The 16,914-nt window shown below is 41.6% G+C and overlaps 1 protein-coding gene across 4 annotated transcripts in view; it reads right to left on the reverse strand.

Annotated features, from left to right (window-relative positions):
• Window positions 1–2,822: 2,822 nt before the first annotated feature.
• The window catches only part of FZL (FZO-like protein), a 30,866-nt gene continuing 16,774 nt past the window's right edge, over window positions 2,823–16,914 (reverse strand). For 2 of the 4 annotated variants that reach the window (XM_087692244.1, XM_087692240.1), the window contains 6 exons: window positions 6,617–6,703; window positions 5,631–6,071; window positions 5,199–5,366; window positions 4,762–5,004; window positions 3,703–3,818; window positions 2,823–3,544 (listed from right to left, as the gene is read on the reverse strand). In XM_087692244.1, coding sequence (XP_087548370.1) covers window positions 3,262–3,544; window positions 3,703–3,818; window positions 4,762–5,004; window positions 5,199–5,366; window positions 5,631–6,071; window positions 6,617–6,703 — 1,338 coding nt within the window. In that variant the 3' untranslated portion in view covers window positions 2,823–3,261. Of the gene's footprint in view, window positions 3,545–3,702; window positions 3,819–4,761; window positions 5,090–5,198; window positions 5,367–5,630; window positions 6,072–6,616; window positions 6,704–16,914 lie in introns of those variants that run through there. The other 2 variants (XM_087692241.1, XM_087692248.1) reach the window with 2 other exon arrangements.

A 16,914-nucleotide genomic window follows, 5' to 3' on the forward strand; every position in this document is an offset into this window, starting at 1 on the left:
ACAGAGCGCTTTGCCTTCCTCGGGAGGTTGATGGCCGTGGGATGAGATGATGTCTTTCCTCATCCTGTTGTACATGTGTACATGTTGTACTGTCTTTTTTTTCCCTTTTTTTTTCCATTTCACTCCTCACTAGGGCAGATTCACCTTTAAGTGGGAGGTTGTTGGGAGTAAAGGCGCCTCTGCCTAGCCGCCCGTGTATTACTACACTGACAGTCCGTCACTACACACTGCAGGTGGCAAACGCCCATCAACGTTATTCTTTATTCTTTTAGTGACAGTTTGAATAAAGGAAGGCCCAGTCACACATTGTGACTGTTGGAGTTCCCATTTCTTGTCTCTCTCTTTCTTACTCTTGCTCTCTCGATATAGCTCTCAAGTGCAAGCTTCGATCCTTCTCACCTAGCTCTCGAGTACAAGCTTCGATCCTTCTCACCTTTCACTTTCAACAAGAGAGGTAGAAGGAGAGAACAAATGTTGGATCTCATTAGAATTTGGATATCACCTAGCTCTCAAGTGCAAGCTTCCATCCTTCTCACCTTTCACTTTCAACAAGAGAGATAGAAGGAGAGAACAAATGTTGGATCTCATTAGAATTTGGATATCAATCACTAGTTATATTTGCCATCCAATCATCATTACAACCTTCTTTGATTAAACAAAAGGTCCATAGTAAATTTCCCATTGCGGAAATCATGTTTGAGAATGAATTGTTATGGCTGATGAGTCTGTAGGCTCTAGATTCTAGAAGACAACACTTTCTATTATCCACCAACCTAAAATGTCTTTCTTTTGCTCATACAAGTTTCATATTGGGAGATTTTAATGTGTGAACATTTAATTGATTCTACATTCTATGATGGATGGTCTAAAGCACCAAGCATGCGATGTATTGGAAGAGCATCATGTTTGAAACAAGATGTGGTATTGACTACACCCAACTTCAACATAATCTCCTCGATATTAGCATTGCTACATTCTAGAATATTGGTGATGTTTCCTTTGAAGCAACTAAAGCTTCTATCTTAATTGCTTTCAATATGTGAATGAAGCTAGATGACCAAGGTAGGAGGTGTTTTGATGTATCCATACTTACAAGAGAAGCAAATTTGTTCAAACAACAAATAATCTAGAATCACAAATCATTAACCAATGTGTTGTGTCTATTGAGCTCATTATCAATGTCAATTGAAATATGTTTGTTGAACTCTTCATCAATGTCATTTGCCGACTAGATTTATGTAGCAAATGCCAATTAGCATCATCTTGTAACTTAAATATTTGTTTTCGCAATAATGCTGCCCTTACAATCTAAGAACACCTTGTGATTCTTACTCTTACCGTCAAGTAGCTTCCAAGTGCTTTTGACGAGCTTCAATTGAATTATTGGCATAATGATGATGCTAATGCTCAAAGGTAAAAAACCAACACTTTACAACCTACAACTCCAACTTAGAATCAAATTGAGTAGTAAATTAGCCAAGCATGAATACGAAAGAGGGAGTACATTCATGACAATTAACTATGCCTAGACCTTTTAATAGAAACGGAATTTAAATCTCCAATAACAATGGGTGTTATAATCACAGAAATAGTATCCATAGAAATGGCATAAGTGCATAGCATGCAACATATTGGTGCAAATTTGTAGGAATCGAAACCTTCAATCTTCAAGGAGAAAGCTTGGCCAATCACCACTTTCCTAGAGCTTAAGGTCATTAGAGGGGCAAATGGAAGAGAAACAAAGAGTGTGCTCGACAATTTGGTTTTGGTAGTTTGTCAATGGATGCTTAGGTAGAAATTACCGTGGGACATGGGTCGAAAGATACATCCCAAAATCACAAGATTTGATAAGTATAAACATGGCAATGGGACACTTCAGCTTTCTTTTCTATTGAAAGACACAGAAGAGCATAAGGGAGAGAAAGAAAGGAAGAAAAAACCTGATATTAACATCCTCTAAGATGCTTCAAAGGTGTAGAGGGCAAAATGTTAACTCAAGATTTATATACAATCTACTTCAGGGTGCCACTGAGACAGGAACTACTAAGCCTACAAGAGTTATTGTACACATGAGCAACCCTAAAGCAACCTAATGCTTAGGCTTTTTGAACTCTTCTATAATGGCTTTGAATTGTGCTTTTTTTTTTGCAAAGGTTCAAGATAGAACATCTTGAGGTTGGAATATTCCCTTAAATACCAGGCAAAATCTTACATTATAAATAGATATAGGTTAAATCTCCCCTTTAAATTTAGAAGAATGCCCTGCTTAGGCAGAAGCCAAGCACTTCATTCAAAGGGGTTCATCCAGCTTTACACAATCTCACCGTGTGAAGAAGGGCGTCATAACAATTCGTGTACCCACCAAGACTTGAACCTTGACCTTGTATTTGCTTTTACGCCCAAATTTCAAACACAAGGCCATCACCTTCGGGAACCAAGTGCTATGCCTGCTAAGTCTTCAGCCCATCACCTGATATGCTTACAGGCCCAAGTTTCAACTGCTAGGACCTCACCATTGGGACTGCTTTTCATGTTTTAAGGAGGAATTAGGGCTGACAGTCGTGTATTTATAACGCACCTCAAGCCTGGCCACATAATGTGATTAGCTCTTGAATGTATTGCTGAGAATAATAATGAAACCAGTGATTGATTCAATGTAATGGAGGACTCCGCACTTGAAAGAACACGTTGATTCAAATTGTAGACAGTACCCAAAAAACGGAATATTAACAGTAATAAATAGGCGATTACAGTGATCCTCTAATATAAGTATGCATACGGGAAAGCGACTATACACGGGAAATGAGATATTAACAGCAGAAGACAGGCGACAAAAGCAATTATATATATGGGCAATATAAGATCACATATCTGTTGGCCGTCTGTATACATAGAAGACTCGATTACTGATAATTGGGCCTACTCAAGATTGACGTATTTCCATCGTGTACAGGGAGTGAGTGATAGTGGTACAAAATTGGTCTACAAGCATAACTCTTACATGAGTGCAGAATGATGGAAAGCCCAGCTCTTAATGCAAGCTGGACTCAGCAAACGCACTGCCATGAGTTCACCACAGGGGCTTGCCAAGTACCAAACTCCGTTCCAGCTCGAGCGAACCAGAAATGCAGACATTAGTCAGACTTCAAGGTCCCATCCACCATGGCAATGAATTGAAAAGCTATTGAATAAATATCTGCAACAGCTTGTACAAGCTTTCTGCCAATCCACTCGCTCTGCAATATGCATCCGTCCATCAAGTTAGGATATCCCCAAATTCTGGACTCTCAGTCGAAGAGCTTCAATCTGGTCGATTGTTTGCTGCACACGCTTTTTCAACTCATTCACCCTGTTGGCTTCATCTTGAGCTGCTTGCAGGTAAGGTTCAATTACCTCATCGACCTCTTGCTTCAACTGGGCAATGGCTTCTTTTTGCTCTGTTAACATTGCTGCTCCTAATTGACTTGCAAAAGAATCAGCAACTTTTTGGACCTTTCTTTTAACATCAGCTCTTCGACTGGGAAGGTTCCAAACGCCAACTAGACTGTGCGCACCAAAATTTGCAGTCAGCAGGTGAAAAGCTTCCATGAGCACACACGGGTGGTTTTTTTTTGTGTTGGTAAAACACAGAGAGAGAGAGAGAGAGAGAGAGAGAGAGAGTATACTTGGGAGGGTAAAAACAACTTGAAAGTTGGAACTCACCCTCCAGCTGAGCAAACTGCTAAGGCCACTAGATCTTCAATTGTATTTGGAAGAACAGATGTCAAAACAGAAGCCGACACCCCTGCAGCACCTAAACCTCCAAATGTGGTAAGGACCTGCAGAAGTATAAAGAAAATTGTTTCAAAAATAGTTCAAAACAGAGAACTAAATTCTTACTGATGATTTTTTACCTTCCAAGTAAGCCCATTTCATAGTAGTCTGAACAGAAAAACTTCTCTAGTTTGTGGTGATGATGGGGACCAAATCTATTTGGCAATCATGCTAACAGGTTTTGCGTCACCATTGGTGAGAGGGTTTGGTTCTACACTATCTGGCCAATGAGAAGAAGTCATTTCAACTTGGCACCTCTTTACTTGTAGGTAGGTGTGAATCTAAATCATCTACTTTTCATAGGCTAGGCTCATATGTCCAGGTGACTGTAAGCTCAATCTAAGTCCTATTTCAGAGAGGCCCTGTCAAACCACAGTTTCAGCTTTTTGATACACCCAAATTTAACGTCTGAATGTATCAAGGTTCAAGTTTGCACTTGAAATCTATTTGAGGTTTAGTACGTATCCTATGCACAAACTGGTGTTGCAGCTGTAACTGTTGGGACTAACTATATTTCTGAAATTATAATATTTAGAAATGTGTGTCAAGAAGAGCTTGCAAAATGAGAAGTCAACACCACAACAGAGGGTATTTTACCCACGGTCTTTAGGCATATACATGTTTCGAGTCCTAATCAAGTTGCCTCAGACACAAAAACGCAAACAGGGACAATGAAACAGTGGACAATTTGCTCAAATATACACGATTTCACATTTCTTGATAGAATTGGCAAGTTTCAGGTAAAGAATGTTTATGCCTTGATCTTAATTGATCTAGAGATTGTGCCACTGTGCCATTTCTGGTACAACGCATCATAGGTGCTTATGTAGGCAGCAAATTCATTTGAACATACTCCCTATTTTTGTCTCCTGACATTATCAGCAGAAGCAATGCAACCATTCCACAATTGGAAGTTCTAGACACCTTGTAGTGATACTGAAAGCTTACCACTTCCCGCATTTCTTGCTCAAGGAGAATCTTAGCAGCTTGAGTGTCAAAACCATCCAATACCGCAATACTTCCTTGCTTCTGGGTTGATTCATTCTGGCTGAGATCCCATCCACCCAGTAGCATCTCCTCATTCTTAATCAGCTTCTTATTGGGCCATCTATTTGTAACCACCTCTTTATAACTGCTCACTTGCTGTGCAAGAGTATCCTTCATCCAGCCCTGATATTCTTCAAGAAGCCTCTGTATGTAGATGGACCAACTCAAATACCACTTATGCATACCTCACTCATAGGAAGCATAAAAAGATCTCTAGCACAAAAAGAGTCTGAAAATATGTTCAAATGGTTTGCTAACATGAGCATCAGTTGGAAGAGCAGAATTGGAAACATCAGTACACACATGGACACCAACTTCTAGCCACTAGAAGGCTTTACCTGGACATCCATGTATGCAGAGCCAATAATCAGCTTATCATAACTATCACTGACTGGCATTGTCCCAGTTCGATCACCTCCTAGAAGGTATCTAGCCATTGCATCAACATTTGAAAGGCGTAATACGGAATCAACCAATTTTTCGGCACGTCCCTTTGCAGCAGAAATCTGGAAGAACTAACTGTTAGAACCACAAGAGCAGTGGACCATCACCACAGTAGTGTTTTCAAGCTTCCCTTAGTGACTCCATATTGGAGTTTATATTGGATCAATTTTACCTAGCAGTAAATTACAAACATCTGCCTAAAAGTTTCACATCCAGTATGTCCAAAGAACAAAATTACCTAAAGCATATTGACTTCAGAGAACCTCAGAGCTAACTCATTCAGAATAAACACGTTACTTGTGCAAATTCATGCTATTAGTTCATACCACAGCTAATATTCCTTGACGACGCAAAGAAGCATCATTTTCCAAGCTCTTTTGAGTCAATTGTAGGCGTTTAAGTAGTCCAGTAAGTACATCCAAGTCTAACTCAGCTTTCTCTGCCTCTGCAGCCAGTTGTCTCTCACAAGCCTCCAGCAAAGCTAAAGCAATCCCCAAAGGAGTTGTCAGCTTCAATCTCCTCCGCTCAGCACCAGCATCAGAAGATCCACCTAAAAAATCACTAATAAATCTTTCAAGTTTGTCGAAGCCACTGGAAGTCCAAGTGCTATTACGTGTGAGCCTGTCGGGATCTAGACTGCCATCAGAAACATTTGACTCAGATTTCGCCTTGAATGCTTTTCTAGCTGATACAGGATACACTGTCGCCTCCTCAACGCCAAGTAACCGTTGAGCATTGTCTTTAACAAACATTACCACCTCTTCAAGCTGCAAGAACCCAGTTTCAATGACTTAAGAAAAATATTACTTACCACATAAACAAGATGCAAAACCTATCAACATCTTAGAAAAAATCCACTGGCACTTATGCCATGACTTAAGCTTACAATTGGCAATTGTTCATTTTCAAGGGGCAGGTTACTTCCTCAACACACAAATATTTTTAAGGAAAACATAAGCTCATTATTGGATTGGTCTGATTTCTTTTAATTTTTTGCACAGTGGTATCTGGGATTTTGGAACACTAGCAACACCGCCTTTGGTTTCTTTTTCATTTTGAGGGCACAATTTCGACAGTCAGGGTGTCTTGTGAAACAACTGTAAAGTAATTAATTTGTATAAAGCACCTCCAATTAACAAAACACTAGGATCTTTCATTAAACTTTTACCATAGAACTCACAATTGCTGGGACAAAGTTCATAAAGATGTCCATAACAAACTACACATTTGAACTGTTGTACTCAGCCAGTAGATCAGTCAGTCTAACTTTTTTAGCATGTTTTTTATGATCATCCAGCATGATAGAGCATACCTCATTAATGTCGGCATAAATGTCTGATTTGTTCAGTAAAAATATTATTTTTTTATCCCACTGCCTGATATATCGAAGAAAGGTCATCTGTTAAAGCCGCCCATACACAGTATCAAGCATGGATTCAATCAAGTACAATTAACAGATATATTGGAAGTGCTACCATCAAAATATGAATATAACTAGGAGAATCATTTGAGTTACGGAAGAAACCATAAATAACATCTTCAACTTCAAAATTGAAAGATATACAGATAAACCTGTTTTATTTGTTGCTTGAAAGGATCTGTGAAGAGAAGAGAGCGAACTTATTGATCTCACCAAGATGGGCTCAATCCAAGAATATGCACCAAAGTAAGACTAGAGAAGATCAAAGCCATGTACTCACCGTGTTCCATATAGCACACTAATCCAGAGCCACCTACTCACCTTGCTCCCTCTCAAACACTTGCTACGAAAACACTTTGTTGCCCTAACCTACTACATCTGCCTGCAACATTTCCTTTAGCAACTCCACAGTTGAGCATCTATGTTTCTTCAACAGATGGTGCATGTATTGTTAGGTTAGGATTCGGCAACACACATACTCACAACACATTTGCCAAGTTGTCTTGTTTAGGGATATAAACCAAGTCAATCTCCCTTGCATGGTGGAGCCTCTCTCTAACATAATGATAATGCACCTCAATGTACTTAGTACGAGCATGAAAAATGGATTTCTTGGAATTGCCATGGCATTCTGAGTGTCAGTATAAACAAGAGTGGGTGATTGTTGTCTCACATGAAGATCAACCAAAAGGCATCTTAGTCATACACATTCCAATATAGCTGTGAATGATGGCCTGTATTCAGCTTCATAGCTAGATGTGGCCACTATAGACTGCTTCTTGCTGAACCAAAAGATACATGAATTACCAAGCATGAAACAATTACCATCAATGGACACTCACATGTCAAAACATCCAACTCAATCATTGTCTATAAATGTATGCCAATATCAGCCGTGTATTACAAAACTACAATAGACATACAACAGCCTACTGATAGAGAGAAGCATCAGATGGATCTCCTGCATCCTCAAGTGCAAACATGTGGCCTGTCTCAATTGGAGTAGAGATAGACTTCCAATCTTGCATCTGAAAAAGCTCAAGGAGCTACCCAATGTACTTAGACATTCACAAAAAATGACCCCCTCTACAATAAACAGTATACCAGATGGTAATGCAAGTGGATAAGATATGTGAAATCAAATGCACACTGCAATTCAGCCTTTAAGGCTGCAATTTGTCTCATGAGATCCAGTTGTCAGAGTGAAGCAATGTGGAAGTGAATGAACAAGACAGAGTGAACAAAGAGAGAAAAGAAAGAGAGTAAGAGACAGTGAAACATAGAAAACCTGCAGTGAAGAATGTTGTATAAGGATGCAGAAATATACACAAGTGCAAAGAGAATATCTATGTATGTCTCCACCTTGAAGATCTCATTCTTCGTCAGCCCCGAGGGCAGTCTCCATGGTGTATAGACTGAAATCTGTGAAGATAACTGTTGAAATCAGGGCCAATAAATAGGCCACGAAAATGCCAAAAATAATGCAGGTCAGGATTGGACAGCAGCTATTCAACCAGCACTGTCCGACTGCAGCAAACCTGACCAACTGTGCCACATGGCACCTGCGCTCCCTACCGCCTGCTGTACGGACTGACTGCCACATGGACCGCCTAGAGAAAGTGTTGTAAAGTGGTGTGTGTCCAAGGAATGCCAATCTCTAACACCCCCCTTAGATCCTGGACACAGCAAAAGGCTAAGGGATCTAGAGTGTTGTCGAAGTGAAGCCTAGGAAAGCGCCTTGGTTAACACATCAGCAAGATTGTCCTCTGCCTTGCGATAGACCAAGGAAATGGTCTCATCCAGGATCTTCTCCCGAACGAAATGGTATTGGATCTCAACATGCTTCTTTTAAGCATGAAACACAGCATTCCTAACCAAGGCAATGCAAATCTCATTGTTGCACTGTAGAACAATAGGACCTATCTCGGACAGCCAAGCTCCTCCGGGAGCTTGCGAAGCCACACTGTCTCACATGTAGTAGAAGGCGCCGCCCAATACTCTACCTCAGTCAAAGAGAGGGAAACCGTGGGTTGTTTCTTGCTGCTCCATGAAACAACACCAACACCCAAGATAAAACAATAACTTGTTGTGGACCTCTGTTGATCCACACCACTAGCCCAATCTGAATCACTCCAACCTGTAAGTACCAAGTCCGTAGCACCTGTACCAACGGGATAATAGATCCCAAGATCAAGAGTCCCCCATAGGAACCACAAAATCCTCTGAGCAGATTGACAATGCACCATCTTGGGTTCACTCATGAACCCAGCCAGCACACCTACAGCATAACATGAGTCAACACGGATATTAAGAAGCCAAATCAAGGAGCCAACCAACTACCTATACAAGGGAGCATCTACCAAAGGAGAATTGGAATGAGTTGTAGCCTTCCAATTCAAGTCCATAGGAGTGGTAAGAGTCTTACATCCCTCCATCTCACACGTAATCAAGAGCTCTTGTACATACCACTATTGGGAGATAAAGATCCCCCTCAGAATCTGATAGATCTCATGACCTAGAAACAAGTGAAAAAGTCCCATATCCGTCATCTCAAACTTCTCATGAAGTGCTGCCTTCGTCTATTCGACCAACTCAGTTTGGTCACTTATCACTATCAAGTCGTCCACATAAAGGGCAAACAACACACGACCTCCACCTCAAGTGTGTACATACAACTAGGGATTGGCTTTAGACACCGATACCCTTATTTCTCCTAGAGGAACAAGTTAGCCTTCTCATTCCAAGCATGCTCTTGGTGACTTTTGAGATGGAGACTTGTCGGCCCATTTCTACTCCTATGGATCCGAACTGAAAGGCCACTTCATACTCAACTTCTCCCTTGACGGATGCTTCCCGCTACCGTCAGCTGATTGGCTCCTTGATTTGGCTACTCAACACTCATGTTGATCTTTGTTTTGATGTAGGTCTTTTGGTTGGGTTCATGAGTGAATCCAAACAGGTGCATTGGCAGTCTGCCCTAAGGATTCTTTGATATTTGAGGGGAGCCTCTGACTTAGGAATTTCTTATCCAGCAGGTACAGATGCTTCAGTTTTCGTTTTTGCAGGTTGAAGTGACTCGGATTGGGCTGGCAATGTGGACAAGCTATTGTTTTACCTTGGGTTCAGTTGTTATTTCATGGAGTAGCAAGAAGCAGCCCATGGTAGCCCTTTCTTCTAGTGAGGCGGATTATCAGGCCACGTCTTCCACCACATGTAAGGTTGTGTGGCTTCGAAGATTGTTGGAGCAGCTTAGCTTCCCCCAGACTCGTCCTACTCTTCTGCACTGCGACAATGAAAGTTGCATTGCCTTGGTACAAAATCATGTATTCCATGCCCGGACGAAGCACATTGAGATCCAGTACCACTTCATTCGGGAAAAGCTTCTGGATGGGACCATTGATGGGAGTACTACAAGACGGAGGATAATCTTGCAGATTTGTTCAGGAAGGTGCTTCCCCAAGCTCTTCTTCAGAGACATGCCAGATCCCTCAGTCTTTTCAACTGTCCAAGCTCTGAGAGGGGGTGTTAGATGTCAGAAGTGGAGCAGCGGTGGAAGCATAAACATGTGCTGAAATAAACTGCTGAAACACAAGACAAAAAGAGAAAAGAAAAGAACACGATACAGATGAGAACTCAGATGTATGCATGGGAAATGGAATCCATATATCTGAACACGAGGCAGTCGCATACAACAGTGAGTCACTGGCTGTGTGGGCACTGGCACTGGCTCCTCTCTCCACAGAGTCTGCAGATGGTGAAAATGAAGTGACTGACTGAGGAGGAGCCACTGAGTATAAATAGGCTGAAAAAGTGGAGAGCAATAATGCTGGTCGGACAACATTAATGCTGGCCGACTGATACATAAAAATGCCCCAATGGCATAAAATGCCACACTAGAAAAAACCTAAAATACCTAATAAAAATGCCCAGCCCAGATCAAGCTCAGACTCACACATGAGCTGACAAATACTCTGCTAACACCCTCTCTCAGATCATGAGTGATCTGATACAATACAATAGTACAATGAAAAGGGATCAGAAACTATATAACATAGAACCACCAAGTAGAACCATGGATACCCAAGCAGTGGGTGATCAAGCCACCACCAAGGTGCCTCGAAGAGAACCTGATGTCGATGTCGATCGTACCAAACACCTGAAAATAGAGAAGATCATAGCATGTCTCTGTATCCATCACCAATGTCTCGCAGGAGCATAAAAGACCATCCTGTCAAAAATGCCTCTGAACATAGGTGACCATGGATTCCCCGCCTTTGGCCAGACCGCCAAAGTGTCCCCTCATGTGAGCTCCAGACGAAAGCCTCCCGCTCTCTGTCAGATAACCAGCTCAGCATGAACCTGGATGTCAATCCCAGATCCACGATTTGATTCCGCCAGACTGAAGTCGATGCGTCAGGAACGTCCCTCTTTGGAACCTGTGCACCTGTATAAAAATATAGATGAGGCGCGGCTGCCCCATCTGAACACCCGCTCACACTCCCTCTCTGGCACAAGAGAGTCGTGAGGGATGACCTCATCACCACCACTAGAAAGCAGCCGAGGAAGGGGCCACCAAGCCCTTCCCTCGATCCGAAGAAGAGGAGCCCTTCCGCACCTTGGACTTCACCTTGGTCGGAGGAGCGGAGTCGGAGTCTGATGAAGGAGAGGACTCATCGGTAGAGTCAGCATCCCGCTTCGTCTTCTGCTCCTTCCCGGAAGCCGCTAACTTCTTGCAGTCCTTCCGCAAATGTTCCTTCTTGCCACAGTGGTAACACTGGGCCTTCGACTTCTTCTTCCTGTCACCCCTCTCTGAAGCTACATAAGCCTCACCTCCATAATGTGCTGGAAGCCGCCCCTGTAATCTCAAGGATGTCTCATGCAACTTAGCATCAGGGGAAGTGCACGGAGGAGCCATATGGAGAGGATAAGAAGAGAAGTAGAGAAGAGATGGAATTTAGAGAGGAAACACAGCCAAAACACAAGCACAGACTACAGAAAAAGAGAGTTCACATGCAATATAACCCAAAATCTGATCAATAGAAGACAAAATCTGCTGCAGAAAGTCAAAAAATCAGTCAAAAACTGCCAAAAACAGAGAAAACGGCCTGAAGGAACAGCCACCCAGCCACGAGAGATGCTGAATCAGCAAAACGCAGGCTGTAAATTGGAGAAAACAGGTAGTAAACTGTCACTAGCAGCTGCAGATGAAAAACGCAGGCAGCAGAGGGTGCGTAGGCAGCAGAGGGTGCAGAGGCAGCAGGCGATGGCAAAACTGCAAAAAACGCAGGCTGAAAACAGCCCCAAAACAGGTCGCCTGGCTGCAACAGCAGTCGTCTGATCAGCAGGGGTACAAAACAGTCCTGAAATCAGCAAGAAAACACAGCAGAAACACAAATCCTGAAAACTGATACCATGTCAGAAGTGGAGCAGCGGTGGAAGCATAAACATGTGCTGAAATAAACTGCTGAAACACAAGACAAAAAGAGAAAAGAAAAGAACACGATACAGATGAGAACTCAAATGTATGCACGGGAAATGGAATCCATATATCTGAACACGAGGCAGTCGCATACAACAGTGAGTCACTGGCTGTGTGGTCACTGGCACTGGCTCCTCTCTCCACAGAGTCTGCAGATGGTGAAAATGAAGTGACTGACTGAGGAGGAGCCACTGAGTATAAATAGGCTGAAAAAGTGGGGAGCAATAATGCTGGTCGGACAGCATTAATGCTGGCCGACTGATACATAAAATGCCCCAATGGCATAAAATGCCACACTAGAAAAAACCTAAAATACCTAATAAAAATGCCCAGCCCAGATCAAGCTCAGACTCACACATGAGCTGACAAATACTCTGCTAACATTAGAGATATCATTCCCTAGACAGAGCAACAGGCAGGCCACGTCAACAATCTGCGCAGGTGCCACAAGGCAGCCTACAGTCGGTGGCCAGGCTGTGCAGTCGAACAAATTTTCTGTTTTTGGCATTTTCTTTTATGTTATTTATAGTAATCCTCCAACACATTCTGATTACTTGTATCTGACACAGACAGCATGCAGGCTGACGGAGATCGAGGTCCTCAAGGCAAAGACATATACAGATATTCTCTCTGCACCCATGTATATTTCTGCATTCCTATACAGCATTCTATACTGCAGATTTTTTGTGTTTCACTGTCTCTTTCTCTCTCTCTCTTTTCTCTGTGTTCACTCTCTCTCAGTCCTGGTCCCATGCTTCCGCATCGCTACACTCTAACAGTGGCAACCTTCCGAACTGGTTTTTCCAGCATTGTCCAATAATTAAATTGGCTAAGCAACTTCCATTCTTGAGTGTCTTTGTGCTATCTTTGACCATCAGATTGATGTTAGGTACCATTAAACACCACTTCTCTAGTGTTACCAACTGACACTTATGGCCAAATAAATGACCTAGACAACCAACTGGCACCAGACACTACCAAGTACCTGTGCAGCATAACTTATAGCAACTTTTGCCTTGGCATCCTGTGATTTCTTCAAGTCCCGTCCTCGTAAATTTACTTTAATCCCAGTTCCATCTCACATGTGCAACATTTACTTAATCATGTGATTTAAAATAAATCCACATGTTAAGTGAGGTTTCAAAAATATATGTCTTCATGATACTACGTGTAAACCCATGAGATAGCATAAAAGTATCAAACTTTTTATACCACTGTCGTGGTGCTTGCTTTAGCCCATACAGCTTGCGTTCCTCAGGCTGTTTCATGTAAATTTTCTCATCAATATCACCATGCAAAAAAGTTGTTTTTACATCCATTTGATACAGCTCTAAGTCCAATACAATAGTGAGAACAAAAAGTACACGTAGAGTAGTCATCTTCACAACAGGTGTGAAGACCTCTTGGAAGTCAATCCCTTCCTTCTATGCATACCCTTTAGCAACCAGTTTTGCTTTGTACTTAGGTTTCCCATCAATTGTCTTTACTTTGTAAACCCATTTGTTTGAAAGAGGCTTCCTTCCTTTGGGCAACGACACAAGATCCCAAGTATCAACATAAAGAGATTTAATCTCTTCCTACATAGCTAGCTCCCGCTTATTGCTGACCCTTATCTGTACGGGTCATACCTATGTGGTTGCCTTCTTACGAGTGTATACCTGCATACCCAATGATCAACATTTTCAAGAATTGGGTCTACATCTAGAGGTATGTTATTTTCAGCATTTATTGGCTGTTGTAAGCCATTTTCAGCATGTTGTTCATGCTGTACAGCACCTTCATTTTCATTACCAACATCCTGCATTGTCAACATCAACAAGTCTATCTTGTTGTTCATGACCTCCTTGTGCTCCTATTTGCTATCCATCATCATTTGGCTTAAAAGTAACCGGCTGATCTTCAGTTTCAGCCTGTGGTACAGCACCATGAGGCTCATCATCTGAAGTAATAGATGGCTGCAAATTCTGAAATTTGACCTTTTTCATATCTTCATTAGAGACTAAAGTACCTTTCAACAATTTTGCCTCATTAAACACAACATTACGGCTACGAATAATTTTCTTGGACTGAGGTAACCACACTCTGAAGCCAAATTCACCCTCATCACCATAGCCCATGAAAATGCCTTTGGTGGATTTTGGGTCAAGTTTGTTCCTCAGCTCATCTCTAACATGCACAAAAGCATCACAGCCAAATATGCGTAAATGGTCATATGAGGCCGATTTGCCAGACCAAACCTCCTCAGGGATGCCATTATTTAAGGACCTATTTGGAGAGCGGTTACAAATGTGAACCGCAGTTTTAAGTGCCTCTCCCCAAAATTCATGAGGGAGATTAGCAATGCACAGCATGCACCGCACTCTTTTATATAAAGTCCTATTATATATTTCAGCCACCCCATTTGAAGGACTATAAGGAGCTGTAAGCTCCTTCTTAATTCCATGCAAGTCACAAAAAGACTTGAATTCAGTGGATGTGAACTCACCCCCATTATCAATTCTCAAGCATTTCAGCTTTCTACCTATGTAAGTGGTCACAAATGCATGAAAAGTTTTAGAAACAACAAACACTTCACTTTTCTTTTTCAATAGATAAACCCAAATCTTCATGAAACAATCATCAATAAAAGAGACAAAATATGCAGCACTGCCCAACAATTTCACGAGCATACTACATACATCAGAATGCACTAAGTCCAAGACATTGGACTTACGAGAGACACCAGAGTAAAAGGAATTTTTTATTTGCTTTCCAAACTGACACTTATTACAAAAGTCAAGTTTAGAGCCTTTTCCATCAACCCTCTTCAAAGAGGTAAGGACATCAAGTCCTTTCTGGCTCATATGGCCTAATCTCTTATGCCATAACTCCAAATGACAATCAATTTCAGCAACTGCAAGAAACTTGCCATTCAAAGCTTTACAGTGCAAGCAATACAAAGTGCCCTTTTTTTTTCTTTTACAATCAACATGGAACCCTTTTTCACTTTCCACAAACCACCACCAAACAGTGTAGTGTAACCATGCAAGTCAAGCTGACCAACAAATAGTAAACTCTTTTTAATGCAAGGCACATATCTAACATCTTTCAACAGAAGCTCTTGCCCTTGATCTAAAGACAAGTGTATAGTGCCAATCCCATCAATGCTACAAGCATGGTTATTTCCAAGATACACCTTTCCATAACTGCCTACATTGAACGTAGCAAAACACTCCAAGCAAGGAGTTACATGGAAAGAGGCACCAGAGTCTACAATCCAAGTTTGAGTGACACCATCATCAACTGTCAAAAGTGCATCAATCACATCAACCTTGGTAATCTGCATATCATGCATGTGACATACAAGGGCATCATAATCAATTGCACATGATACATCAATCTCTGTATCCGAAAGCTCCTCTATGACTACGCTGGAGGCCACATTGGCCTTTTCCTTGCCTTTGGCTACCTTAGATACATCTGTCTTATCCTCCTTTTTCTTTTTGTCTTCTGCATTCTTCTTTCTCTCTTGTTCCTTCTTGTAATATCTGCAATCAAGCTTCTTGTGGCCCTTTCGACCACAGTGATAGCAAGTAATGTCACTTTTTTCCTTTCCTTTGCTTTTGCTTCTGTTTCTCTATCTTGCATTTACTTCTTTTTTTTCAGCCCTACCTCTTATATTATAAGCTGAGTTGCTGCCTTCTCCACTAGACATACGTCTAATTTCTTCATTCAAGATTGAACCCCTCACCCCATCATATGAGAGATTGGGGTTATTGTTGAGAGAAACCACCAAGGTCTCCCAAGAATCAAGTAGTGTCATGATCAAAAAGATCACCCTCAACTTATCATCAAGATCCAAATTTGCATCCTTGAGCTGATTTAAAATACCTGTAAATACACTCAAGTGCTCAGCTGCAGGCTTTGACTCATCCAGTTGCATATTCACCAACTTGCGTATTAAATGCACCTAATTAACACATATGGTGATCTCATAGGTAGTTTTCAACTTCTCCCATATTGCATAACATGTATCTAACCCCTTAATGTCTGTCAAGTTGTTATTAGTGAGCCATAGCCTTTTTGTTTACTCTGGCCCAATCTGCATCAAACATTTGTGCGGGTTTAGCTTCTTGCAAAGCATCCTCACAATCCTTTAGAAACAATATACCCTGCATACGGTCTTTCCAAAGGTCAAAGCGATGACCATCAAACCATTTGATTTCCATCAAACTCTTGATATCTGAACTGGAAGAAGTTGCAACTATTTTATCACGAACACAAAGCAAATGCCTTGGACTGTAGAAGCACAAGCTAAACCAGTAAACACAATGTTGTTCTTCCTCAAACAGTAATAAATCTCTGCTATTTGTATACGAACCAGCCCCACACAGGCAAAAAACTGCAGAAATTTACCAAATTTTTCACAAAGCCCCGAAATTTCAAGTCCAGTAGCGCATAGAAGTCAGTCAATCTGACACAACTGAGAAAAAATTTACCAATGCATAAAAAGTGCCAAATTTTTGGAGTCCAATGTCAAGAAATTTTACTCAAAAGAGCAAAATTCTGACAAATTTCACAAAATCCCCAATTTGATTGAGGTCACCATGCACAATGTCTGCAATTTCCGTTTACTCATCAAGCGAGTTGCGTGACACCCAGTTGCAGGTGCGCCTAACCTATCATGTGGCGCCTGGCTGTGGGCGACTCGACGCTCCCTGCCAATTGGCGT

Source organism: Lygodium microphyllum, chromosome 2, assembly GCF_053477565.2.
Source record: "Lygodium microphyllum isolate KBCC chromosome 2, Lygodium_microphyllum_v1.1.10, whole genome shotgun sequence".
Taxonomy (NCBI): Eukaryota; Viridiplantae; Streptophyta; class Polypodiopsida; order Schizaeales; family Lygodiaceae; genus Lygodium; species Lygodium microphyllum.